General features: G+C 42.2%; 1 protein-coding gene across 11 annotated transcripts; it reads left to right on the top strand.

Moving 5' to 3' along the window:
• Nucleotides 1-360: 360 nt before the first annotated feature.
• On the top strand, nt 361-27,915 carry LOC134862086 (CUGBP Elav-like family member 3). 11 transcript variants are annotated; one of them, XR_010165463.1, is made up of 16 exons: nt 361-972; nt 1,281-1,310; nt 1,898-2,104; nt 4,015-4,097; nt 19,126-19,174; nt 19,503-19,643; nt 19,727-19,806; nt 20,123-20,278; nt 20,739-20,883; nt 21,237-21,386; nt 22,525-22,596; nt 23,254-23,358; nt 23,482-23,625; nt 24,259-24,422; nt 24,773-24,871; nt 26,803-27,915. XR_010165463.1 is itself a non-coding variant. In XM_063879784.1 (16 exons), the coding sequence occupies exons 6-15, from the start codon at nt 19,126-19,128 to the stop codon at nt 24,384-24,386; spliced, it is 1,158 nt and encodes a 385-aa protein (XP_063735854.1). In that variant the 5' UTR covers nt 361-972; nt 1,281-1,310; nt 1,898-2,104; nt 2,971-3,047; nt 4,015-4,097; the 3' UTR covers nt 24,387-24,422; nt 26,803-27,915. The 11 variants fall into 11 exon arrangements, 9 of the variants coding, with proteins under 9 accessions (XP_063735854.1, XP_063735853.1, XP_063735850.1 ...); XM_063879784.1 differs by lacking the exon at nt 24,773-24,871 and adding an exon at nt 2,971-3,047 and having other exon boundaries at nt 19,515-19,643; XM_063879783.1 differs by lacking the exon at nt 24,773-24,871 and adding an exon at nt 2,971-3,047.
• Nucleotides 27,916-27,926: the final 11 nt, after the last annotated feature.

Raw genomic sequence — 27,926 nt, 5'->3', positions numbered from 1 at the left:
GTCGCGCTTCGGCTTCACGTCAAGAGGCATCGCTTCAGCACCAAGGCCAGGGCTCACGGCTAGAACAATAGGAGGCTCCGCGCACGGTGTTGCCTAGGAACCGTGTGGAAAAAGTCTCCCCCACACATCTTCGCTCGTGCAAAGACTTTTAAAAGCAATTAAACTATTTCTGAAAATGTAATATGAAAATGATACTTTCACTGAATTAATTTGTAGCAGTGTACACATTATTGAGTAAGTATGGGTTCGTTTTATTTATTTTTCGTGTGAGTGAGGCCAACATGTTAATTGACGGTCCCTTGCAGTTACGTCACAAGCTAACCGCTTCGCTGAGCGGAGGGGGAGGGAGAGAAAGAGGAGAGACACCGGCGTAGGACGTTAAAAGCCACCCAGACTCTGAACGGGTGAGAAGGAAAACGAATAGAAAAAGAAAGAATAGTAGGCTGAAATAGCCTCGAGTTGGAACAATATCGGCAAGGCTGAAAAGTCTCAAAGGCAACTAGGCAAGTTTTAACTGTTGGATGCTACGAGAATTTAAGCGACCGGTTAGCCTGTTATCACTTTATAATTAATTGATTAATTGGTGAAACTGAAAACTAACTATCTACGCTACCTCTGGATTTTGATAGTCTAGACGTTGATTACATTTCAGTGGCGACAAGCTGTGTTTCGGACTCACCTGCTAGGACTTTACTCCGCCACCTGCAGACTTCCAGACCTGGAACACCGGGAGTTTTGTAAAAAAAAAAGAAAAAAGAAAAAACACAGCCGAGCCTGTAGTATCTGAACACCGAGGAGGAGGAGGAGAAGGAGGAGGAGGAGGAGGAGAGGGAGAGTACGGAGGCACAAAGAGTGGAGAGCATCCAGAGAGTGGGGAGGAAGGAGGACGGCACAACAACAGAGAGCATCCCTCTTTAATTTAGGATCCACACACAGGCACCACTCTACCCGTATAAGCATCCTCTGGACACGGTAAGAGCTTTGGTGTGTGTAGCCTGTTTATTTCCCTGCCTTGTTTTGTTCTGGCGTGTGTGTGTGTGTGTGTGTGTGTGTGTGTGTGTGTGTGTGTGTGTGTGTGTGTGTGTGTGTGTGTGTGTGTGTGTGTGTGTGAGAGAGAGAGTGTGCATGTGCATGTGTACATTAGGGGGATCGGACAAAGAGCAAGGGAGCCCCATGACATCCGTGTGTATGCTGTAACCTACAGCTGGCTAAACAAAGAAACCGCTCTATTGCCATGTTTTACCCCCAATCACGCTGTTTCCTCTCTGTTTTATGTGTAGGGATCCTGAACGCTGTATATCAACCAAAAGGTAATAAATGCTTACAGATATTTTTGATGTATTAATATATATTTAATTGGGAGGGAAAAGTCCCATTATTGTTTTTTGATTGGCTAATTAACATTTGCATAATTGTTTTACCAGAAGCTACTGGAGCCCTTTGTCATCAGGCTGGGCAATAAATACTCAAATGTTTCAAGCAAATTATTTGTACATTTATTTGCATAATTGAAGCACACGTTTTGTAGCCCAAAATCCTCTTTAAATTATACATTTTATTCTGAATTTATATTGATATTTTTGCTATGAGGATTTTTTTTATCCTTATTTTCTTTTATTGTTACTACTACAATTATGCTTACACTTTAATAAATGGAATAAATGACATATTATAAACATAAGCCTTTGAAAGAATATTACAAATATTCTTTTGATACCAGAGGAGTTTTTAACTCTTTAAAGTGGGTTAATTTTGAATGTGTCATTTTTTACCACTGTAAGTCACAACACTTTTGATAAATTAAAAAAATGGTATAATTATTGTGACATTTACTGTCCCATGCCAACTTCTCTAGTTGCGACCCAAAGCTTATCCAGCATTGGTTCCTCCTTTCCAGGGACAACTGCTCCTGATCTGTTTGCCCCTGCAGTACCCAGTCCTCCTCTCCACTCTGTCCCGATGAAGGAGGCAGACGCCATCAAGCTGTTCGTGGGGCAGATTCCCCGTAATCTGGAAGAAAAGGACCTCAAGCCTATCTTCGAGCAGTTTGGCAAGATCTATGAGCTAACTGTGATTAAGGACAAATACACTGGCATGCACAAAGGTAGGTCTCGCCGTTATAACACAGCCTAAACAAAGAAAGACAGATAGAGATAGACAGACAGATAGCTAGATAGACGTGTGACAGTAAGGTAGATAGATGGGTGGATTTTCCGGCGCTGAGAGTCACATGTCACCATGGAAACTGTCACACCTCCTCTCGTCTCCATCTCCTGTTAGCACTGCAACGTGAGATCGTGAAACCATGCACACACAGTCAGTTACTCCACATACACTGTGAATCAAATACCTGCTCATGCATGAATATGCTTGTGCCAAAATGTACTAAAAAGAATACTATATGAAGGTGTAATTTGATATATGGCGAACAGAGTTAGAAGACTCCTAATCCTGTTAATGATTAAGAGTCTTTAAATCGGGCCCCTTCTTACAATAGATGGGTAATAAACTGCAGCAAACACACACACTCTCTCTCTCTGTCCCGCACACACACACATGCACACAATGACCTGGGGTCTTGTCTGTTTTGAACCAGATTAGGCTGTATGCTCCAATCAGTGTAATGGGGCTGTAAGCCTGGGTGACACAGGGGAAAGAATCTGTTGTTTTGAGAATCCCCACGGCCACAGTAAGCCCCTCTTAAAAGCAATGAGATGGACCATAAGATGTGTGTGTGTGTGTGTGTGTGTGTGTGTGTGTGTGTGTGTGTGTGTGTGTGTGTGTGTGTGTGTGTGTCTGTATGTCTGTGTCTGTGTGTGTGTGTGTCATTATGTTGAGTCATGCTCAATTCTTCAGATCTACAGTGTGTGAATGTTTTCATCTTAATCACCTCTTCTTCACTCTGAATCCACGTTAGTCTGTCTGAGATGTGACCGGGATGCTAACCTGCTGCTAATCTTGTTGTCTTAGTGCTGGTGACAGGTGTAGTAAACAGCTCTGGCCAGCCAGCTCTGCTACCTACCCCTCCCTCACACACACAGACACAGGTACAGCACATAGGAAAACAGAGGGAGTGTATTTGGAGTGATCGTGAGGCATGCATAGTGGTTGGTTTAGGGCAGGAACCTGACTGTGCCCAGCCCGTAAGGCCTTGTTAGCCCCACACATAAGTCTGTGGTGCTGTCATGTGTGCTGACTCGTGCCGTGCCGTTCTGAACTGTGCCGTGCCGTGGAGTGTCCTTCTCTTGCTCTAGAGTGCATCATAATGGTGTTGTCAAGTTTAGTTACAGTGCATGAATATATATATTTTGTAATCCTTTCGCACAGTTAGCCCTATAATAAATCAGAAAAGGTGACAATTAGGGATGGGACGATATAGGATTTCACCGCGGATCGCGTTAAAAACACTCACAATAAGTCTGTAGTGGTACATTTTATTGGGAGTTATCGGGTTAACTAACCTCTAAAAAGCTGTATAGATTGCTATCGTAGTAGAGAAGTGGAAAATAGAAACTTGCTTAAAAACTACAGGAATTACCAACAGAAATAGCAGACTTACTAAATTATTCACTTTTATTTATGCAGGGAGATTTATTATTACCTTATTTTGGCATGTTATGTGTTCACTAAAAAAAGCTTGTCTTATATCTGTAATGCAATCAAAATATCTGTTTCTTAGCAAGGTGATTGTAGTATCTTTCAGTGCCACATTAAGAGTTTTAAGCATTTAAGAGTTTAGATTATAATTTGGATACTACAGGGAGTCTCAGTTATGATGGCCAGCATAATCATGACATTACATTTTCATATCGTCCCATGCCTAGTGACAAGTACTCAGGGAAGGCATCAAAAAAGGAGACGTTGAAATGATTTAAATGGTGTGGCTGTGTGTGTTTTTGTAGGGGTTGATACAGAGATAGAAAATGACAAATATTGGAGCTCCTGGCTGACCTTTTCTACCGTTCCTCCTCTCCCTTCTCCTTCCCTCTCTCCCTGCCTCTCTCTATCTGACAGGATGTGCGTTTCTGACGTACTGTGCGAGAGAGTCGGCACTGAAAGCCCAGAGCGCTCTACATGAGCAGAAAACACTACCAGGGGTAAGTGCACAACGCAAACAGACACACACAACACACACACACACACACACACACACACACACACACACACACACACACACACACACACACACACACACACACACACACACACACACACACACACACACACACACACTCCCAGACAGTACACACTTCACACTTATGTAACAATGCACACAAGCTTGCAAATACACTAATATCAAATCTCCCCAATCAACATGCACAGACGCTACCTTGTACACACACACCCACGGCCTCAGATCAGCGTGTGTGTGTACTAGTGGACATTCAGCTCCCATTAGTAACACTGTGACATAACTCAAGCCGCCAGCAGGCGTCTTGCTGCTAAGGACAAACACTCCCTCTCACAGGAGACACGTAGGGTTCTCTGTGACCATAATCATCTCCATTTCTCTCTCTCTCTCTGTCTCTCCATCTCTCTGTCGGTCTCTCCGTTAGCCTCCGGTGATAGCTCCCGCCTAGAGAGTGTGTGTAATTAATGTGGCCATTCCCCTTTGTCTCATCCCAGTCTCCCTCAGTCTCCCTTGTTGAGGGATTGTGTGCTGCAGTTGGGCAGGGGTAGGACACTCTTCATTATGGATGGGCCACTGTGCGAGATCTGTGTCTGTCTCGTAGGCTGTACCTCTCTGTCGCTCCCCCTCTCTTTTTTTTCTTCTCTGTCCTGGTTTTCATTGCAGTTAAAAGAGGATTTTACAGTGGCTGTTTTGAAGCATTTTGCATTATACCCTATTTTTGCATTGAAAGTGTGCACCAATACCCGAGAGTGTATTGCTGTAGGGTGTTTAGTAGCAATGACTCTTTCCGAGCCATGTCCAAACTCTGATTTGCAGTTTTAACATAATAGCAAATGTACCTCCACCATCTCTGAGTCGTTCTCTATGTTATTCTCCCTGTGTCGCCCTGCCACTGATCGGAGTTTCAATTTTTTGCACCTCCTCTGCAAGCTGTGGTGTTGATAAGATCTCTGTGAGAAAACGATAGCAGGAGAGCCTGAAGAAAATACTTTTGGGGGAGGGGAAATATTCATACAAATACAAATCTGTTCATCCATACATACATATTGCTTTTTCATCTAGCTGGGAAATGCCTCTCCTTTCGTGCAAACACAGTCACTCGTAGAAACACAGCATGTTGATAATGACATTAATCCAATTAGTGCCTGCTAAGGAGTCTGACCTTTCTGCGAAAATCAGCTCTCCACTGTCTGCTGTGTCTGGTTCCTCCCTCCCGTGCTGCCCTTTGTCCTTTGACTTACCCTGCTTACTCTCTCTCTCTCCTGGGTTTTACTTTTATCCTTTCCTGTTGGTGATGAATTAAATAACCGGCCAGTTGTGGCAGAAGCAGATAGTTAGAGAGAAAATGTGATGAATATTCTGGACACACGGAGGAAACATTTGCAGGGAGGATGCTCATTAGCGGGCAGATTTACTAAAGAGCCGGCAACAAACAATCAGAAGCTCCACTCCCCCGAGAAAGTGCAGAATTGAGGGTGTGGCCCTCTTGTGCTGGCTTTTCAATAAGACTGGACTTTTAATGAGCAACATTACTGTTTCTGCATGTTGGTATCACTCTTTTGCTGTATCCTGCTTTTTCTAGTTGTTCATCTAAAAAGATCCTATTACTTATTTTATCCATTTCGAGACATTCTTCACAGTAAAGTACTCTCGATTAAGCTTATTAAAGTGTCTTTATTTGAGATCATTGAGTTAAATGATGAATAACAACAAATAGAAGATACATTTTTCACTAAAACTTTACTTCATTCAAAGGACTCACAATTGTTTCTCACTCAGTCCATCCAACAACCCTCTTGTGAGTTGAACATTGCTTAAGGGTAAATCAAAATCCCCTAATAATTTCAAAGCATTATTTTGGAGGGTATATTTTAGCTGGATGGCCTCCAGCATTCTCTAAGTTCTAGCTCTGCTATCACTTTCCGTTACCTGTCTATACCCTTTTCTATCCTGTGTGTCTTCCTCCCCCTTCCAGTCTATTACCTTCTTTGACAGGATTTAGAAATGACTTCAGACGATTTCTCTCTCCCTTTCACACATCCTCCCATTGTCCAATTCTTTTCATTCGCGAAAAATTGCTTTTTCATCTCTTCCTTATTCCTCCTTTTATTTTCCCCTCCATGCTTCCCATTTTCTCTCTCTTTTTTTCCCTCAAATCCCCTCTGTCCTCTGTTCAACTCCTCCCCTCACGTCCCTCAGTTTCACTGCACCAGTAGAATATTACAGAATATTTTCTCCACTACCCCCCAACCCTTTCATCGCCCGCTTCTTTTCCTCTCTGAAATCTCTTCATGGTATCCCTCTTTCATCCCTGCTGTCTCTTACTCAGTTTTTTCCCCTCACTGCATGCTCACGCTGCCTCCTCGGATTCTCATTTCACAGTCATTTATGGTAACCCTTCTTCTAAGTCCTCCTCTCAACGTCAGTCCCTCTCCCTCCACCCCCCTCGCAGTTCCTCTACCCCTTGTCTCATTTCCCCTCCTCTTGATTAGTTGACCCTTTTGACCGTTTCACACCCCCATCTCCTCCTCCCCCTCCTCCCGCTTCTCCCCCTTCTTCCCCGGCTCTACTTGTTAAGCTGCATGATTAGTTTCTCACAAACTCATTTTCATAGTCAGATCCTGGGCTCACCATGGGGCAAGGGGGCGGAGGTGTGTGTATGGATGTGTGCGTGTTCATGCGAGTCTTGAATCTAGGGATCACGGCTCTTAATTGCGGATACCGGTGGCACGTCAGACCCCTCATACAACTTTAATAGAGCCATAGCATCACAGACTCATACAGATGTGTTTCCCCTTGCACCATGGCCAAGCAATTAAAGGTTTGGAGACAAGTCCAATGCTCTTGCCGCTTCTGACTGTCACTCAGTGATGGGATTTAACGCCGATTTAACAGTTCCAAGCAGCCAGTAGAGGAATGAAAGGAAGAAGACAAACATAGAGCCAGTTGCAGAGATGCTATACCTCAAATGTCCCCTGCTAGCTTCAGCAGGGGCAGTGGACTGTCAGATTGGAAAATGAGAAAAAGGATAGAGGGATTGTGAGAGAGGGAGATGAACAGATGGCCTTATCAGAGTGTCCTGCGCCTTGTGTTTAATTTGGACACAGAGAGGGAACCTAGAGGGAGCACGAGATGAAGAGAGCGCGAGAGTTACATTATATTAGTCACAGTGGCAGACATTTAACAGTGGAACCACTATCAAGTCCCACTGTAGCACACAGATGTTTTGGTGTATTAGATGTGGTACAGCGATTCCCCCTGGGATGCATCCACACGAAAGAGCTCATGTTTAGCTGTCACATTATCAGTGCTAATTTGCACTTGAAAATTGAATTTCTCATTCGCATTTGTATGCAGGGGTTGTCGCCAAATGGGAATAATGAGGAAAAGATCCAGCGAGATAAAAATAAGCTCCTAAATGTAATTTTTGGCTTTGCCTTGTTGATGCTTCATTAAAATCATGACTAATATTGCCAACTGAGGACAGGACAGGACAAATAAACAATGCAAATAACAATTTCTAATTTCTTAATAGTCATTAAGCAGGTGTGTCCATGTATTTAATATTTAAAGAAAACATCTTGCAACACAGGCTTTTGTCTTTTTAGTGCAGAGGGTTGGTAGCAACAGGACAGCGTGTGTCAGAGGTCAGAGGTCAGGGCTCAGCCTTTATACAACATTGCATTTAGTTTCCATCATGCCTTTGGATAACTCTTAATTCTGAATTGTTATTTTGTCATGCTGGTTTTTTCAATAGCTTAACAGTCAATTTATTTTTTATTTTTACCAAGAATATTTTGCCATTTAGATTCAGAACAGAATCTCTATTACAAGCAAGTCCTTTCCAAGACAGCAGCAATATAAATGTAAAGATACCAGCAACAGACTCTTTATAATGAAGTCTTAGTGAACTTGCAAATTGTTATGTAACATGGGCCACGTAAAAACTAACAGTTACATTTGTACCTCCTTAAAACAAAAGTTGCAGTAATATGTGTTACAATATCCTCCTGGCTTTATCCTAATCTCCATCCTCCCTCCCTCTCTCTCCGGCCTCACTTCACTCCCGGTCCTCTTGTAAAGATTTTAACCTCACATCTCCCTCCCCCCTTTATCTTTCGCTCTATCTCTCCCAAGCCGACTGCTGCTGTTTTTCCTTCCTTATCTTACCCTTATCTTTTCCTTTTGTTCTCCAGCGCTGATATCTCTCTCTCCATTTAATCTGCACCCTCTTCCCTCTGCGTTTATCACTCCCCTTCATCTTTGTTCTACTTCAAACACACATGTTTGTACATACACACACACACACACACACTCACACACACTCACACACACACACACACACACACACACACACACACACACACACACTCACACACACTCACACACACACACACACACACACACACACAACACACACTCACACGCACATCTGTTTTGGTCACGCTGGCGTCCGCTGATCTCAGTGTAGGTGAAATTAAAGCGTGATAAGCAGCTTACCAGGTGTGTGTTGTCATGCCTCACTGCTCTCCAAGCAGCACTCTGCTCCCTGTTCTTTGATTAGAACACACACACACACACACACACACACACACACACACACACACACACACACACACACACACACACACACACTACACACACATGCCAAATTAATTATTTAAAAGGCACAAAAGCGCCACTGGACAAGTAGTTAACAATTACTGATACAGCAGGAGATCGATACACATCTGAAAAATATAATAAAAGTTTGTAGTTGTGATATTGATTCAATGCATATGGAATGACGGCGCTCCTCAGCCAATAAATTGGAGTAGTTCCAGGGTTACTGCTGGATCATGCAAACATGACAGAGGCTGTTATGTATTTTATTGAGCTTGGGCTAGAGAGTCAGTGAGAGAGAGAGTGAATTTGTTATTTATGTCTCGGGATGAAAAGCCTATATTTATTTACATGCACAATAAGGACCTACATGGACTCAGCTGGGTACTCTCGATGTGCAGCAGCTCAGTAGTGATGTACATTACAGTAGTGACTTCTTGACAGTGAGTGTTATATCACTTTTAGAATTTTTAAAAATAATATAGCTTTTTTTTGTATGAACAAAAAATATCCAACACCACAGAAAGGAGGGAAACAACTGGCAGGTAACCAAGCACATATTGATAAAAGAAAAGCTTTTATTTGGTTACAATAATGTGTTGGACTTTAGTACATCACATTAATTATGGATGTACTGTAGCAAACCATCAGATTCTTTTCAAAGGTTAGATTTCCACAATCTTTTAGCATGCAACAATTCCCATCATCGGTTCCCTCCACATTTCCAGTGTAGGAGTTTCTAACATCTCAGTATCAACTGGGCACAGGTAATTGAGCCAGTTATTAATACATTTTTCCTCAACTGCCTCACTAAAGTTTTGTCTATCACTTAAACACAGTTTTTGGTTTGCAATTCAACATTACTTATTACTTTATGGTTTCAGTGTTAAGAGAACGAATGGGAAGTTAGACACAATCTTTCCATTCGTCCATCATCCAGGTCTTATAGTTGATGTCTATCAGATGCACTCAGGAGGTGTTTTGTGTGCATGTTGTGTATGTTCTTCTGTGCGTGTTTTCATGTGGAATCTAAGATGCCTGGCAGGCAGACTCCCTATGGGGCAAAGCTATGATGTGCAATTATCCACTAGGGCGACTTTGTAGGCTAATTTAGCATATTTATGTGGTCAGCAGCACTGTTTACTATTCCCCTTCACTGCTTACTTAAGCACTTTCAATTCAGAACAGATCCCAGCTCCCTCTCTCTCTTTCATTTTCTCTCCGTCTCTTCCCTCTCTGCCATCCCTCTATCTCTCCCCGCCTGATGGGGTTTGTGATGTGTATCGCTCCCCCTTCCCCCGTGCTGTTTCTCTATTTTTATCCTCACTGTGTGTGGGATGGGATGGGAAGGGAGAAGAGGGACAGGTGTAGAAGTGTGTGTGTGTGTGTGTGTGTGTGTGTGTGTGTGTGTGTGTGTGTGTGTGTGTGTGTGTGTGTGTGCGTGTGTGAGTGCGTGCGTGCGTGCGTGCGTGCGTGCGTGCGTGCAAGAAGAGAAAAGAGAGGGGGGTATGCAGAGTAGAGGGGGTTTGTGGGGGGTTGTGTTCAGCTAAAACCAAGGGGGATTTAGCTTGTTTGTTTTAAACAAAAGTATTTGCTGTGTGTGTGATTGTGATGTGTGTGTGTGTGCACATATGCATGTGCATTTGTGCATGCAACATGGACAGACAAAGAGAGCCTGCTTCATATTTCACCACAAAATTGAAGCAGAATCTAATCATAGCCTCATAAAAGCCTGACCCTGGAGAGCGCCTGCCTCTCTAAGGCGTAACACACACACACACACACACACACACAAACATTTTATCTTGGCCAGTGTCATTATGTTGTGTTGACACATGATTACCAGGTTACGTGATTGTTCCCTGCCAATTCGGTGCCTCTCAGATGCTGAGCCCTAAAGTAGCCCAAAGTTGAGTTTAGTCCATATCACACACCATCTGTTTTGTAAATCCAGCCAGCTACAAAAATATGCAGGGCCTAGTTTCCACATTCATAGATTGTAAAGACCAGTTTAGTTGCAATTATCTGACATACGTGCGTTGTTCTTGCAACTTAAAGCTGGCTCCAAACCTGGAGTGAAGCACAGCAGATTCACACATGGCTTATCGCAAGATGTACACTTCAGGTGATGAATGTAGAATTCAAAAGCGTCTGCAGTGGTAAACCAGTCATATTCAAATAACAAAATAATTGTACAAATGTACAGATATATATAGTTTAATTTGACTGATTATCATAAGCTCACAAGAGGGGGTGTCTTTCATTTATGTATTTTGGTTTTTAAGGGATTATCAAGGCAGAAAACAAGTGCCAAAAAACAGAGTGTGCCAAAAAATCACTTAAATGCAGTAAGCTTAACAGATGCCCAGATCTTATAGGGCTTTGATCATTGAGCGGTGTCACTGACTTCAGTGCCAAATCATATAGCAAACATAACTCACTTTTTACATCACTTACTGTAACATCCCCTCGTTAATTTCCATTCACTATTTGGCTACCTCAATGAATGCATGTCCTGAGCTCCTTGAGTCTGAGGACAGAAAACCAAAAAAAATCCTCTGCATTATACATTTTAAAAACACAGGGATGACGTTCATACTGCCTTGTGACACAAAAACCTGCAGGTTGCAATCCAGACACCTTGTCCCAGCATGCAATATTTATATGTCTGCACTAAGCTGGACGTATGGAGCGGGGCCCATACAATGGGGGTGAATGAGTGTGCGAGTTGGTCTGAATGAAAGGGGGGTTAAGAGTGGTGGAGGAGGGCCACGAAGAGGTTTGGCATGAATAGGGGTGTATAGACAGTGAGGGGGTAGGGTGAGACAGGGGAGGAGTGGAGCAGGTCGGGTTAGAGAGAAGGAGGAAACAAGACAAAAGTTTGCCATAATGAGTGTGGAGGAAGGGGCAGGCGGGTGCAGCCGGGAAAGAAAAGGGTTTTTCTGGGTGGTGGAGGAGTGGGAGGGATTCATGGCGCACTTCTGTCAATTTAAACAGAGACATCTGTCAGAGGGGGCCACTGGTTTGTGTCTGCGTCTGTGTGTGTGTGTGTGTGTGTGTGTGTGTGTGTGTGTGTGTGTGTGTGTGTGTGTGTGTGTGTGTGTGTGTGTGTGTGTGTGTGTGTGTGTGTGTGTGTGTGTGTGTGTGTGTGTGTGGAGATATATATATGTGTGTGTGTGTGTGTGTGTATGTGTAGAGATATATATGTGTGTGTGTAGAGATATATGTGTGTGTGTGTGTGTGTGTGTGTGTGTGTGTGTGTGTGTGTGTGTGTGTGTGTGTGTGTGTGTGTGTGTGTGTGTGTGTGTGTGTGTGTGTGTGTGTGTGTGTGTTATTAGGCAATCAAAGGGAATGGCGGGACTTAAGTTGCACCTGGGATGTGACCTCTGCTCCGGGGTCTCCCCTCTAACCACACTTCAACCTGCTGTCTGTATAATAGCCCTTTCACACTGACCACAGGCCAAAGCTGGAGCTTTATAGACCCAAATTACACTATTGTACATCCACACACTTCGTAATGAGCCAATAACAGAAGATAGGAGAGTAGAACAACAGGTCTTGTGAAGCTCTGTCGTCTTTGGTTTGCTAATAAGAGAGGTAAGACTTGTTTTAATAATGCACACAAAGGATTTAGGTTTAAGGTTTTGTATAGATAATCTTAGGTTTTGTTTAGTTCATGTTAATTAGCATTTTGAAGCAATTGAATGGAAGCTTGTGGGTACCTCTTTTAGTAGATGTTGTATTTCTTTCTATTGTTCAGTGGTGAGGTTGTTCACAATTGAGATTAAGATTTAGGTATTTCTTCTAATTATAGACCAGACATGTAATATTTAGTATACTCCAATAGGCTTGTGTGTTTGTGTATGACTTCAATATAAATAGTAAAAAATAAAGCGATGTTCTTACTACGGTATGCACAAAAACAGATAGGGTCTAAAATAGGTTATATGTTTTTGATAAAGCCTTTATGAGAACATAAGAATAAAGTTATTAGCTTGTCTGGCATGTTTATGAGATTCTGCCTCGCGCTGTAACTATCTGAGCATCCAGAAATGTGTCACTGGCTCTGTGCTGAATGTAATCTCAGTGAATAAGGGATTTCTGCAATCATAAATTTGTATGCCTTTTAAGCAGCCTCTTTAATTCACCATTTCATTTCCCAAAGGATTTACACTCCCTAAAATAGAAAGAAGGTCCAAGTGCATAGGTCTAACAGTTATCCGCTATAGTGCTGTTGGATTATGTTGGACTAAATCCAAAGGATCAAATTTCAGTGAGTGCTCCACTGCTGCATGCAGCATTGGGGTTTGACAAAAACCATAATATGAGAAGGATCAACAGGGTAGTTAGTTCTGCTTTATGCATGGTTTGATGCCATTTCTATGGAGAATAATAAAGGCGATAAAGAATGGAGAAGGCAAGAGAGGACAATATGTTGGTAATCCATGCTCCAGTAGAGAGGCTGATGAAGGGTTAACAGCCAGATAAAGTATTGAGTGGAGGAGAAGGAGGGCAGACTTTTCAGGTGTGAAGAATGGAAAGAGAGAGACAGAGGAAAGGAAGGATGAGAGACGGGGGATGGGCCGCTTAGGAGCGTGTATTATGGTTGCAGGCCCCGGTTGCCTGGCAACGGAGCTGAGCGAGATGCCAGGTTGCTAGGTAACCTGAGGGATGCAAAGCCTTTAACGTGGTGCGATAAAGAGACAGGAGAGTGGTGGGGCAGAGCTGCACTGCTGGGCTGCTCCACCTTCCCGCTCACTCGCTCTATGTCTCCCATCTCTGTGTTTTCATCCAGCTGAGAGCGGGAGTAACGCCGCTGCACACTATAATGGCCTGCCAATTTTATTCCAATATAAAACACTGAAACACACAAATGATACACGCAATATATTCAATGATATACCTATAATTTATGATTGCTTTGGTTTATAAACCCTTCACAAGATTTAAGGCCCAACTTTTTGGTTCAAGCTAAAGCCCAATGCCAAATTATAATTGTTTAACTGAAAATATGTCCTTTGGGTGTTTTTGTGACATTTGTGCTTTATAAACATGCATTGAATTAATCTAAAATAGTTACAGATAATTCAAAATGTCAGAAATGATCTTCTTTTTTTTTTTGTATTGCCCAGCTCTATCATAAAACTACATATATTCAAAGTCATATAGCAATTCCACCACTGGAGCAGAAGCGACTTCTTCTTATCAATACAGTATTTTCTCTGATTGTTTGCCCTGCTGAGCATCAGAATAAGTTTTCAGGTTCTCAAGTTTTCAAAATCAAAGCAGAATTATAATAACAATCAACTAATTTTGTTCAACAAAATGTGTATTCAAATAGGACATGAACAGTCCTGCTATTTAGCTCAAATTTGGTTTCGCTAAATCACCATAAAGCTTCACTACACTGATGCTAATGAGTTTGTTGGCCTGCAAGGCATGTGACAGCAATGATGGAGAAAAAATGAGAGAGAAAGTAGGAGCAACATGAGAGGAGGAAGTGAACGAGAGAGAGCGAGAGAGAGAGAGGAGGAAACGAATGGAAAGAGATAACAAAAAAAGCAGAGATGCCCGTGTCATCAAGCAGGGTATGGAGGGATTATGGAGTAGAGAGTGGAAAGAGGGGAATTGAGGATGGGAGAAATAATGCTAGATCGTGGAGAAAGGATAAAAATAGTTTCCTTTCTTGTGCACTCTGGAAAATGGACATCTGAAATTGTGTGGATGGAGTGTTCCAGAGGGAGATTGAAGGGGGAGGGGTGTGTGTGCATTTGTGTGTGTGAGGAAGACAGATATGAAGAGAGAGAGTGTGACACACAGATTCGCACACTCAATTGTCAGTTGATGGCGTGCACTGTAATCACTTGTATATGTTTTTTACATTTGTTTAGAATTGCCAAAATGAAAACAGTGATTTAACATGTTCTTTAATCCTTGTTTCAAATTGTGTATGTACACACACAGTTACATACACACACCACCCCCCATGCCCTCATGATGTGGTATGATGGTTTGTTCCACTGATTTTGCGTGGGTGGGGGGAGGGGGTAGAATGTGATTTGATTGGATAATCCAAGGATTTAATATCCCCTAATCCAGGCACAATCCTCTCTGCGTTACTGCAGGGAGTAAGATTAAGTGCGTGTGTGTAGGATGTGTTTGTTTCTGTGTGCGCCAAAGGGTGGGTGCTCTGGGTGTCGGGAAAAGTGAAGTGTAGTACAGTGTGTTTGTGCATATGTGAGTCACATGTACTGTGTGTGTATTTGTCTTGGCACCACAGCATGCAAAATGGAGCAGTGTTTGCATGCAGGGTTTGGTCATGCGTGTGTCAGTGGACGTGCCTCCACAGAGTGCGAGTGGTCATGCAGGCTCACACACGATCATATATCACATATCTCACCCTCATGCATCGCTGCGCTGCTGCTCACATACGAATCCCCTTTCCTCAGAGATACAGAACACAGCTTCTTAGTATTCAGCAGGACGGATCAGACCTTGCTACAGTATGAAGCCAGCCTCTTGTACGTGCGTACGTTTGCAGATGGTTACCGTTAATTAAGACTTAATTAGAACGTGAGTAATTAGAGGATAATTTAACTTGAAAGGAGCGCGTGGCTCTTCATGTGTGTTGGTGTAAAGGGGGAAAAAAGAGTGGAGTACAGTGTGACTGACTAGCAGGGGACTGTACTTTATTTGCATTTTTCTCACAGGCTCAAGGGAATTTTAATTACTCTACTACGATATAGATTCAGTTCCCTCACCTTCTCTTCTCCTTTTCTTGCTCAGAGCCAAATCACACTTACTTCTTCCGCCTGATACTGCCCACGTCTCCCATAAATCTCCCGTCCTGTTCATTTCCTTGTTCTCATACATTTTTACTCAATGCTCATTTAACTCTAACAGAGATAAAATGGTTCGGGAAAGATGCCGAGGAAGATAGTATGAGGCCAGCAAAGCACTCTCAGGCACAGATTCTTTGTTTACCAGAAGAACACAGCAGTCGCCCTTGGCAACCAGCATCCTTGTTTACCTACCCAGTGTGCCGTCATATGATTGCCATGACAACGAGCCAGTTGCCATGCCAATTTTCCTATGCCATTGTGTCGTCTTTGTGGCAGCAATGTGCACCTCTCACCTGCTGTTTTTTTCTCCATCTCCTCTGATTCTCGATGATCACTCTAAGTTTATGACATGTGGTTATTTTAAATCATCAAAAGGGTCAAAGCAGTTATTGTAAACACACCCAAGCTCGGACACAGATTGATAAACTGTAGTTGGAAATCATTAGGTTTCTCTTGTTTTACAGTCCCAGGGATGAGGTTGAATAGGGCTAATGATAGAGGTAATGGAAGAGGTGATGGATGGATGGATGGATACAGAAAGGGTTAGTGGACACAAATCTTGCTACAATCAGCCTGCTCTACAACACAGACCGAAATCAATGAACAAGACGGGACTGATCGATGAGTTGATAGTGCAAGATGGATTGCAGCGTGAATGGATAGCAATAGCACCAGGACTGGGATATGATGGATGGTTAAGAATTATTATCATAAACTAAAAGTGAAACTATAGCAGTGATAAATATAATATAATATAATGTAATAATATTATACATTTTTGTTTTTTGGCAAGAGATAGCGATGAGATAGCGATGTGTCACTAACAAAAATGGGACAGCTTGTATTACCGTCAACTCTGTGGGGTGTGCTGTGAAGAGTACTCAAGATAGTTCCCAAATCAACAGATTTTGACATTATGGTCATCCCTGCACATTCCTCTAACCATTTATTCTTTGAAGCTAAATACTTCGAGACATTATATAAAAACTAAAACTAAACCTTCTGAACTACCACAGTTACGCTCAGAAAACTAAAACTGAACTACAGTCAAAAAGAAAAGTTAAATTAAAAAAAACATTGAAAATGACCAAAATAGGGATTAGAGATAGATGGATGGATGGATGGATGATGGATGGGGGAGAGTTTAAATCCAAGGTCACTGAAAACTGTGAGGGCATGTGTATTCTGTAGGTTTATGTTTATGCCGACAGCTCGAGTCAATAAAGGTACAAGCAGGGTTAAAAATGTACATCATTCCTTCCTCTGCAGACCGTGTGTGTGTGTGTGTGTGTGTGTGTGTGTGTGTGTGTGTGTGTGTGTGTGTGTGTGTGTGTGTGTGTGTGTGTGTGTGTGTGTGTGTGTGTGTGTGTGTGTGTGTGTGTGTGTGTGCTTTACGTGGACGAGGGAGCAGAAGTGTTTGCATCAGTGCGGGTTTGTGTCTCTGTGTGATGGCCTTGCCTTAGATCAATAGCTTTGTGGTGACAGCTAAGAGCTGATTAATCAAATGTATGGATCTGTCTCTCTCTGCTCTGCCCTCTCCTCAATTACCAGCTTCATTACATTGCCTTAACACCCCACTGGGACCTCTCTCCATTCTTCCTCCTCATCCCCTCCTCCTTTTCTCCGTCCATTCCCGTCTCTTTACTCATACTGTCTCCTTCCCTCCGAGTATTTCTTCTCCCTGTCATAGATGCAAAATACATCCGTTTCAACCACTATTGCTGCAAATCTCTTTTCAGCTGGCAATGAGGCATTAATTAGTACATTTTCCACGTTGTTGCAGCTGAGTGAGGAGCTTTAGATCTGAGCCTGACTGATAAGGGTGTTTACTCCAAAATGTATGATTGGTGATGTGGGTTTTGCTACATTTCAAAGTTTGGATTCAAACGGAGTGTCTACTCTACAAGCGTGCTGTTTTCTTCTTCTCCTTTTGGCTTTGCTTCTCTGTATCAGTGTCACTCCCTTCTTCAGACCTTCCTTTCCTCATCTGGACTCATCCATTTTTCTTTATTTCTCCCTTCCTTGCTCTTCTTCCCTCTTTTCATCGCCATCATTCTGCAGCCCTTCTCCTCCCCCACCCCATCCCTCTGGCATTAACACTCTGTCTCATTGCCTCAGTGCTATGACTAAGCACTGTGTGTAGTTATGTTTGTGTGCCTTTCTCTGTGTGTAACAAAGCTGTGTGTCTGTACATAGTATACATGGAAGGGCAATTCAGAACATGTGTGTGCATGCGTGCATTAGCCCTCGAGGCTATGGATCGCTGTCGTCGTGACATTTTTTAGACGGAGTAAGTCACGATGAATCACGCCCCACTCCTCCCTCCTCCCGCTCTTTCTCCTTCTATTCTTTTTGAATCATCCTCTCAGGGGCAGCTTTGCTCTCATCCTCCCACTCTCTGTCTCTCTGTCTCACTCCTCATATAAGGCTTCTTTTTCCAGCATTTCCATTCACTCCCTGGGTTCCTCTTGGCCTTCCACCTGCCCTTTCAGTCGGTCGAAGTCAGTCGGGGTCCCCCAGGCCTGGCTCTCGTTCTCCATCCTTTTATTTTTAGCTGACTGCGCCTGTTCGCTTCACACACTTGTCACCTTCTCATCTCATCTCTCCCCCCGCAACCCCCCCTTCTCTCTATCTCAATCTACTCTTGTCCCTCATCTAATCCGTAGTTCTTCTGTAATCCAGATCAGCTAGCCTGCATTCTTAATCTCGTCACTTCTCAATCCCCCCTCCATTCTGTGTAGGTCTGTGTGTGTGTGTGTGTGTGTGTGTGTGTGTGTGTGTGTGTGTGTGTGTGTGTGTGTGTGTGTGTGTGTGTGTGTGTGTGTGTGTGTGAGAGAGAGAGGGAGAGAGAGAGGAGATCGGAGACCTTACGCTGTGTGTGTGTTTTGACACAGTATAGGACCATACAGGGACAGAGTTCAGACACACCTGTCACCTGCCAAACTTGATTTATCAGGGACTTGTACACACCCAAACAAACACACACACACACACACACACACACACACACACACACACACACACACACACACACACACACACACACACACACACACACACACACACACACACACACACACACACACACCCATCATCAGTGCTGTAATAGTAACATTTAGTTCAAAAGACTGTCATTGTATGTAAAGACCTAATGTTACCTTTATTTTAGAAATGGTATAGCACTTAAAAACAAAGTTCTTTCACGGACAAAGCAGAAGCAGCATACTCTGAAGACAATTACATAAATAATTATGAACTAATAAATGAATACATATATTAATAAATATACCTTTCATTTATTTATTAACGTAAATTAATATGAATAACACTGAATATATTTTAGTATTTTTGGGGGGATTCAGAATGGTAGGTTGATTATTGTGCACTGTCTTTTAAAACCAATACAATAAATATTACTAAGAAATAGCAATGAAACAAATTTCATCTTGACACTGGTTATTAAGTCAATCCTAAAGTCATGTCATACCACCAGAGGGACTTGTTTATGTTGACCATCTGTGTTGATGCTCCTTCTTGTTTGTTGTGTAGATGAATCGGCCAATCCAGGTGAAACCAGCTGACAGCGAGGGCAGAGGAGGTGAGACATGCTCCTTAATACAGTTACACACACAATCACACAGTGTGATGCAGAGAAGGAAACATGTTAAGTTCAATCAGATAGAAATGGAAAGTAGTCAATGGTGCTCAATCGACACACCTTTACACACAGACACACATTCAAATCACATGCTTTCTACGCCCCCTCTCATTACACATTTCCGCAGTAAATTCTGCTCCCTGGTGGACAAGCATGGTACCTTCCATTTGTAATAAGACAACTCTGAACGTCTGAACAACTTAGGTGTGACCATTTCGGTGGAAATGAAGGTGATTTCTTATCTTTCTTTTGCTTTTTTTCCAAATTGTTGGCCTCTCAGAGGACAGGAAGCTGTTCGTGGGCATGCTGGGAAAGCAGCAGAGCGACGAGGATGTGAGAAGACTGTTTGAGCCCTTTGGCAGCATAGACGAGTGCACTGTGTTGAGAGGACCTGACGGCACCAGCAAAGGTAAATCGCACACACACAAATGACCCTATTTAATTGTAACAGAATACAGGAAATGTGCTGTAACTGAGTTTGTTTTGTTGCAGGGTGCGCTTTTGTAAAATACCAAGGACATGCTGAAGCCCAGGCTGCCATCAACAGCTTGCATGGAAGCCGCACAATGCCTGTGAGTTGCATGCATGAGATAACAAATTATTAAAAAACATACACATATAACTCACACACAGGGCAAGGCAGGGACATGAGTCACATTGGACAGTTAACATTTTGGTGTAGGCCATCATGTATATCATGTGACCATCAGTCGTCTTTGGTGCTGTCCTTGGCATTATCAACATGCTGTGATCAGCCCCATCTGAATCACAAGAGGAAAAATGAATAAATAAACACTGAGCACAGCCTCTTTAACACATACAGAATATAAATTGTAACTCGTTGTTATTTCATTGAAACATCCTCTCTCTCCATCTTTCACTGCACAGGGAGCGTCGTCCAGTCTGGTGGTGAAGTTTGCCGACACAGAGAAGGAGCGGGGGCTGAGGAGGATGCAGCAGGTGGCCTCGCAGCTCGGCATCTTCAGCCCCATGACCCTCAACTTCCCCGCCTACAATGCCTACACACAGGCGGTCAACGCACAGGCAAGCAGTACACAAATGCACAAACACTCAGCACACTAAATGCACATGTACACACTAAGTTTGTAAGGGGAGTGCTGTGCTTATGAGAGGATGTAATAAGTTTGAAGAGGCTATCAGTGGTCTAATTGGGGCTAATGTTATTACCCAGACAACAGAACATACGTCATCTGGCATTAGCTTTCCCGCAACACACAACCATTAACCCACTGACTCGGGACATAATGGCCTTGTAATTAGATCTCTATTCATCTGTTCCTGCATCACTCCCTCTCCCTGCCCCTTCCTCTGCTTTTTTCCCTCTCTTTGTCTCTCTCTCTCTCTCTTTTTCCCATATCAATTTAACTGTCTCTTTGTCTTCTCTCTCTCCCTCACTATTTCCACCTCTTTTGACCCTCCCTCCCTCCCCCTATTTTTTCTCTCCATCCCCTTCCTCTGTCTCTGTTTCCTTCCCTGTCTGCAGCTTGTCCAACAGCAGGCTCTGGTTGCCCAGTCAGCGTACTTGTCTCCTGTGGCAACAGTTGCCGCCGTACAGATGCAGCAGATGGCGGCGCTCAATGCCAACGGAATCATTGCCACACCCATTACACCCATCACGCCGTCTTCGGGTAGGCGCATGTACACACATTAACAGAGGCCATGCATACCCAAAACATTCTTGAACTTGTGTATGAGCAGGGACACCAAAAAAAAAACTGGTTGATGTAGAATAGAGTAGTTTTTAGATGTAGTCTTCAGTTTAAGATTATATCAAAATAGGAATATTTTACAGTCTTCTCCTTAAGATGCTTTGCTTCATCAAATTTAAGCACTTAGCTGTTGTTTTTACAGTATTTTGCATCAAATACACAGCAACATAACTACATAAATAAGGATCTAAAGGTGTAGAAACAGGTGTAGTTATATAGGAGGCATAGAGAAAGCTGAGAGCCATAATCTGGACCCTGCTCTGCGTCTGTAGGTACAAATACTCCACCAACTATCGCAGCAACGCCTGTGCCCTCTCTCCCTCCGCCACTAGGAGTGAATGGTTACAGCAGTCTGCCAGCCCCCAGCAATGGACAACAAGCAACAGAAGCACTCTACAGCAACGGCGTTCATCCATATCAAGGTTTCTTTTTTTTTTTTATTATGTATGTTTATAGATGTCTGTCGTAAAACTTCCCCTCAAACTCACCTCTCCATCCCTCCATTTGGTCAAGGTCACTGAAAGAGGAGTTACATAAGACGTAAAAAAAGAAATGAAAATATAAACTTAAATAAAAAGATACATTGATAAAACTACAAAAGTAAACGGACAAATAAATAAACACATGGATCAAGTAAAGCATGGAGAATTGGATTACTCTCAATGTCTTAGTCTCTCCAACAGGTCTCCTTCAGGCAATACCGTTGTAACCAACGTTATAGTCTACATAAATAGTGAGGCTTTTTATAATATCTGTTTATCATATAACATATTAAGTTTTGACAGTTTGGAAAATGCTTAATTGTATCAGGGCTTTAAGAGTCTGGAGATTTTGGGTAGAGAAAAGAGTGCTTGCATTTTGAAAGCTGTATGAACCCTATATTAAGGAGAACCAAGGTTCTTTGAAATGCCTAAAGGTCTTCTTTTATTTAGAATAATCATTGTTTCAACATCATACATTGTGAGATTTCCTGTATTTATCTGTCTTATGTCAAAAGGGAGGCATGTGTTCCTGTAAAAGGAGCAGCACACCTGGCCAACAGAGTAGTACATTTGATGACATGCTGTGTTGTAGTGGGCATACTTGGAGTTGGTGGGAGACTGAACTGGGCTGTTAGAGGGGTTGCCTGATGTTTTAAATATATTAGACATCAAATTCAACACTGATCAATCTACCAAGGATTACACCTTGAGGACTTGCATACTTAATGTCGAGTATAAAAAAAGAAAAGACTAGGACAGCACTCCAATTTCACTTTTTAATGTGCCAACACAGACATTTCCAGCAAGACGCCCTTCTTCAGCGTGTTTTCTGGGGTAATAAAAGGTGACCTCAACCAGCACAACAAGAACATCCTAACAGGGGTCGCTACAACATTTTTAAGAACAGAGTCTCATAAATAGAATGGACCATATAATAAGAAATGTTAATAATATCCTAATAGCATACAGAGGTATAGGTGATTACAATTCTCACATTAAATTAAGAGAAATCGAAGATTTAATATGACATTGATTGCATTTTTTGCTTTCAAATTGTTTTTTTCCCCTGGCTCTCCAGCTCAGAGTCCAGTTGCGACCCTGGACCCCCTGCAGCAGGCGTATGCAGGCATGCAACACTACACAGGTTGGTGTAAGTCTACAAACAGGTGACAAAATGTTTAGATGAAGCTTGTTGAGTGAAACCTTCTCACTGTGGGTTGGGGCGGTGTCTGGATGGATGTCAAATGCAAAAAAATCAAGGGTAAATAACTTAAAACACAGTTATGAGACAAATTTGGCAACACTTATTACAACACATCAAAGTTCATTACATGTGTTATGCACACCAAATTGTATAATCATCTGAACTCAGTCTAAGGTCAGTAGGTTAATTCAGGATACATGTAATTAGGGAACAAGGACGACGAGGTGTCTACTTTCAGTTTGACCGCCATCGTCTCAAAGATGGAAGTGTTTCAAGGGCAACTGGTGGAATTAATTCTGTTAAGATTTATCTGATTTGAGTGTCACACAAGACAGACTGGTAATAATATAATACATCCAATGTTCGATTTACACCATTAGCATACATGTCTCGTATTTAAATTGGGTCTGTGATGCTTGCATACCAGACTCAGACCAACGATGTCACTGTTGTTGTGTCTCGCTTCGTTCAAGTGTCACATTTAATAGTTTTCACCTTCAGCAGGAGATGTTTCAGTTCAAACAAAATGATTCTATTGGACACTGCTATGTTGCCACCTGTTGTTTTCACCCAATTAGATTTTGTTTCTGTCCCTCCCAATAGCGGCGTATCCTGCTGCCTACGGATTGGTCGGCCAGCCGTTTCCCCAGCAGCCAACAATGGTTGCCCAGCAACACCAGCAGCCCCAGCAACAGCAGCAGAGAGAAGGTGATGTGACTTCCTGTCCGTCTGCCGCCACACCCCTCTCTCCAGTGATCTAATCTAAAGTTGTTTATCGCCAGGTTTTAACAGATAAATGATGACACTCCGCCTAATGTATGTGTGTTTCAGGTCCAGAGGGGTGTAACATCTTCATCTACCACCTGCCCCAGGAGTTCAGTGACTCTGAGATGCTGCAGATGTTCCTGCCCTTTGGCAATGTCATCTCGGCTAAGGTGTTTGTGGACCGAGCCACCAACCAGAGCAAATGCTTCGGTGAGACTCACAGACGGGAAGAAAGAGGGAGGGAGGGAAATGGTGGTGAAGAAAGGAAAGGACGGGTCAAAAAGACGGGGTGACTTTGTGGCTCATGAGACATTGTGTCTGTTAAATTTGGTATCCTAGTTAAGTTCAGACAAAGGCATGGTGTAGAAAAAAGGTTTAATTGAAGTGAAAATTGAAAATGTTTTGTCCTCTCTGCCCATTGGTTATGTTTTTGGCTCAGTTCCAGAAAATAGACTGGCCTGATTTTTATGGAACTTGGTAGAAGGGCGTAGCACAGGCAAAAGAAGAACCCATTATATTTTAGAGAGGGTCCTCAATCTGGGGCTGATATACAAAATAGGTTACCTTGTTAACATTGGGGCATATGGCATGTTCATGTTTTGTTGGAATAATCAGAAAAATATGTAACACACTGGGGAAATTCCCATGAGCCCCCCTGATGTCAGAACAACCACTCGTAAAAAGAAAATGCAGTGTGTCTTGTTGTTGATAGTTGTTAGGCTCTTAGGAAGACTGAAAGTGATCTGTGTGCCTTCCAATATTTCTACAACTTGGAAACACTGGTGAAGGAAAAGATGTCTGTTTCACATTAAAATAACAACTCTTCATTATCTTCTTTTCCAGGATTTGTGAGTTTTGATAACCCAGCTAGTGCTCAGGCCGCCATCCAGGCCATGAATGGTTTCCAGATCGGCATGAAGAGACTGAAAGTGCAGCTCAAAAGGCCCAAAGATGCCAACCGCCCATACTGAGTGACAACTGAGAGGAGGAACAAGAATTGATGAGAGGTGAGGTGGTGGTGAGGAGGTAACACGACACTAGAGAAGTGAGGTGTTGTATGTTGGGGGAGCAGGAGGATGAATTGAGGATAGAGAAGAAAAAAAAAAACGTGGAGAAGGTAGCGTTATCTTTGACACTGCAATGCTAATTGAAGGTACAAAGTTAAGAATAAAAAGCTTAACATGACATTTCAGTGAATATACATTGGGTTTCTCATATGATCAACAACTGAATCAACTCAGGAAAGAGTAAAATATACTAAAATATTGTTTTCCTTTTTATTTTCTTTCACAATCTTATTTATTTTCTTTCCTGCTGTTTTGATCTTTTCCTGAAACGGCAACTTACCTCACCCAAGATCCTTCCGTCCAATCATAATTCTCGAGGACCCCATCGCTATGGCAATGGTTGCCTAGTGAACGATAAAGCCCTGACCCCCCCTTCCTCTCGCATTGTTGTAAGTTGATTGGTTGGCCTGTGTTTGGGTTGCTGTGGCGATTGATTGCCTGTGTTGGTTGCCCTTGGCAATTTTTGTTCTGTCACCTCGAGCAACCAGCCATGCGTTGACCTGCATGTCCTGTTGCTGTAGTGACCACAGACTGTGTTTGGTGCATTGTGACTTTATTTTGTATTGACCTGTGCACATACTGATCAATAACTGTCAATAGCCAGGACTGTACTCAGAATTAATTGATTTAATTGGATATTTGATACACTTAATCATTGTATAGTAAACTGATAAATTCTGCAGCAACGCTTGTTATTTTTTGCAGCTTTGTTTTTGATCAGTTTCTGTAGTGTTCTGTTTGGTGTCATTATTATTTGATCAAATTGTTTGGGTAGTGAGCGTGGGCATCTATGTGTACATATGTGTCTGTGTTACACTGTTAGTGTGTAATGCAGGATTGCATAATCCTTGTTGAACTGGTGAGAGGTTTGCCAGAGGTTTACATAGTGGACTGGTGGAGAAATGTAGAACAGCACTACAGTTTACTGCAAAATGTGACTTTTTTTCATGGAAAAAGTAACATGGTAGTATAATTTAATGCAACATATAATGATAGTATGCCATGTTGGACACTCGGGCATGAAATGATTATACAGAAATATGGCTACCGAGTGGTCCAAATGGCACATTCAGGTTAGAATAGAAAATACCAGAAATCTGAGTTTTATGACTTAAGCACTATATTTTGGAGCGAGCATGCATTTGTTGAGCTGTACTCTGAAAGGCTGAGTTTTATATTCCTGGATTCTGATTTGTTACACTGTTTGATGTGGCACTTTAGTTTTTTGCTCCTTTGTTTCCTTTTTGGTCTCTTGTACATCTCCTATCACTGCTTTTGTGGTGTTTTCCCTTCACTACACCCCTCTTCCCCCTCCGGTCCCCTTTCTTCCCTCTTCCTATTTCTCTGTCGAATTCTTTCTTCACCTCTCTCCATCCCAACCTCCTCTTTCTATCTCTCTAGCTCGTGTTTTGAGGTAAAGGGTATGTGGTTATGGTGGAAAAACAAGTGCCTCTTGCTTATTGGAGAACAGCCTTCAACTATAGGAATTCTGGGAGAAATGTAACAAAGACAGAATCAAGGATATCTTTAGTTTGACGTAAATTCAATCCTCCACAAACCTCCAACCTTTACCAAAGAGTTGAACATGTGTAGCTGCTGTCTACCCAGCGTGTGGATGCACTGTCACATGGCAGCACGCATTATAAATAAAGGATTCTGTTTCTATTTCTAGACAACCCTTTACATAACAAATCCTTGTGGATACCTACCACTGTGCCTCTTCAACATTAGAATTATCACCCAGAATTTCTATACTGCAAATGCCAGACAATAATGCATGCTGGTAGTACTGTTTGCTTGCCATGATCCAAGGCACTAGAGTGCAGCACATGCTCATTTTAAGGTCACACACATAGACACATATTGCGCTTCACAATAGCACGCACACACTCATACCTGCAGACACACACCTTCAATCACACACAAACACAAATAACGGTTATCCACTGTATGGAGTTGCATGATCCAGACACTGTGTGTGTATGTGTTAAAGCACCATGATTTATTTATTTCTGTTGAAAGACAGAGCTTTACAACTGTGAATGATGCCTTCTTGATTTAACTCACCGACATGTAACAAACAGAGACGAGCTAGGAGCATCTGAAAAGGTGCAGTTCGCTGCCAGACGTATGAAGTCATGCCTAAAAGAGTTTTGTTTGACGGGAGGAGCATGTTTGACAAGATGTAAAGATCAGACAGAAACATGGGAGCTTCAGTGTATTTATAACTGCTCTCTAACATATCCTCCCCCTTCTCTGTCCCTCCCTCCTTGTTTATGTATCACTCCCTCTACCCCACCACTTTCCCTCCCTCTCACAGGTGATCTTTCAGAGTCCAGCCGAGGTGGAATCCCAGGGTTCATAGTGCTTTCAGACTGTCTGCTACCTTTGAGCGTCCGGGGAGTGCAGCCACACACACTGACACACTCACACAAATACACATGCGCTATTAACTCTGAACCTCCTAGGTGGAAGGCTCATTTATAAATGTACATAAAGTGCACAAACACACACACACACACACACACACACACACACACACACACACACACACACACACACACACACACACGCCTGCAGACACTCAGACAAAACACACACGGTTCACACGAGTCAGTAATTTCACCCATACAGCCAAGAGCTTGGTTTGACCACGGTCTGTGTGGAGTTTGCCAACAGGGTGTTAAGTACAGCAACTCAGACCGAGCACGTATGGAAGTGTACTGATTAAAAAATGCTGATATATCACTACAATAGACTTAAACATGTCTATACCATGTCTAATCCATGACAAATATAGAGGGGCTGATGTTTCTTAATAAAAAAAATGAAGAAAATAAAAAAAAAAGACAACTAAATGAGTAGGTTAGAGAGACTTTGGAGAAAATCCTAATGACTTGTAAATAATTTAGTTTACAAAGAGCTGCATTTAAAAAACAAGAAAAAATGCAAAAAGAATACTACTTTAGATAAACACTGAACAGGACACAGCGACATTATTATTTATTATTATTGTTATTATCATTATTATTATTATTACCACTAGTAACTTCATCGTCCTCTTAAAGGGATATTACATTCCAAATTGTAAAATGGGAAATCACTAACCTATTTTAAATTTATACTTAGATTTTAGGTGGAAATTCGGGGGAGGGGGGATCGCACTTTTATTCTGGAGGTTTTAATATTTGAGCTATTTTTTATTTATTTACTAATTTATCAATTATTTTGTTTATTGGGAGATGGGGTTTGAGTGGGATGCAACATTTTGATTTTAGAATTTTCTAGAGAAAACCTTTTAAGGGCCTGTTTCTGTCAGACTCTTGCAATCGAGTAATTATAATGTATGTATTAATTATTACAGCAATTATATTTATTTCTTATTTATTGAATCCTGTTTTTGATCCACTCTCTTTTTAAGTTAAAATAAAAAAGTATCATACT

Source organism: Eleginops maclovinus, chromosome 3 (assembly GCF_036324505.1).
Source record: "Eleginops maclovinus isolate JMC-PN-2008 ecotype Puerto Natales chromosome 3, JC_Emac_rtc_rv5, whole genome shotgun sequence".
Taxonomy (NCBI): Eukaryota; Metazoa; Chordata; class Actinopteri; order Perciformes; family Eleginopidae; genus Eleginops; species Eleginops maclovinus.
This window is presented reverse-complemented; position numbering and strand designations above follow the sequence as displayed.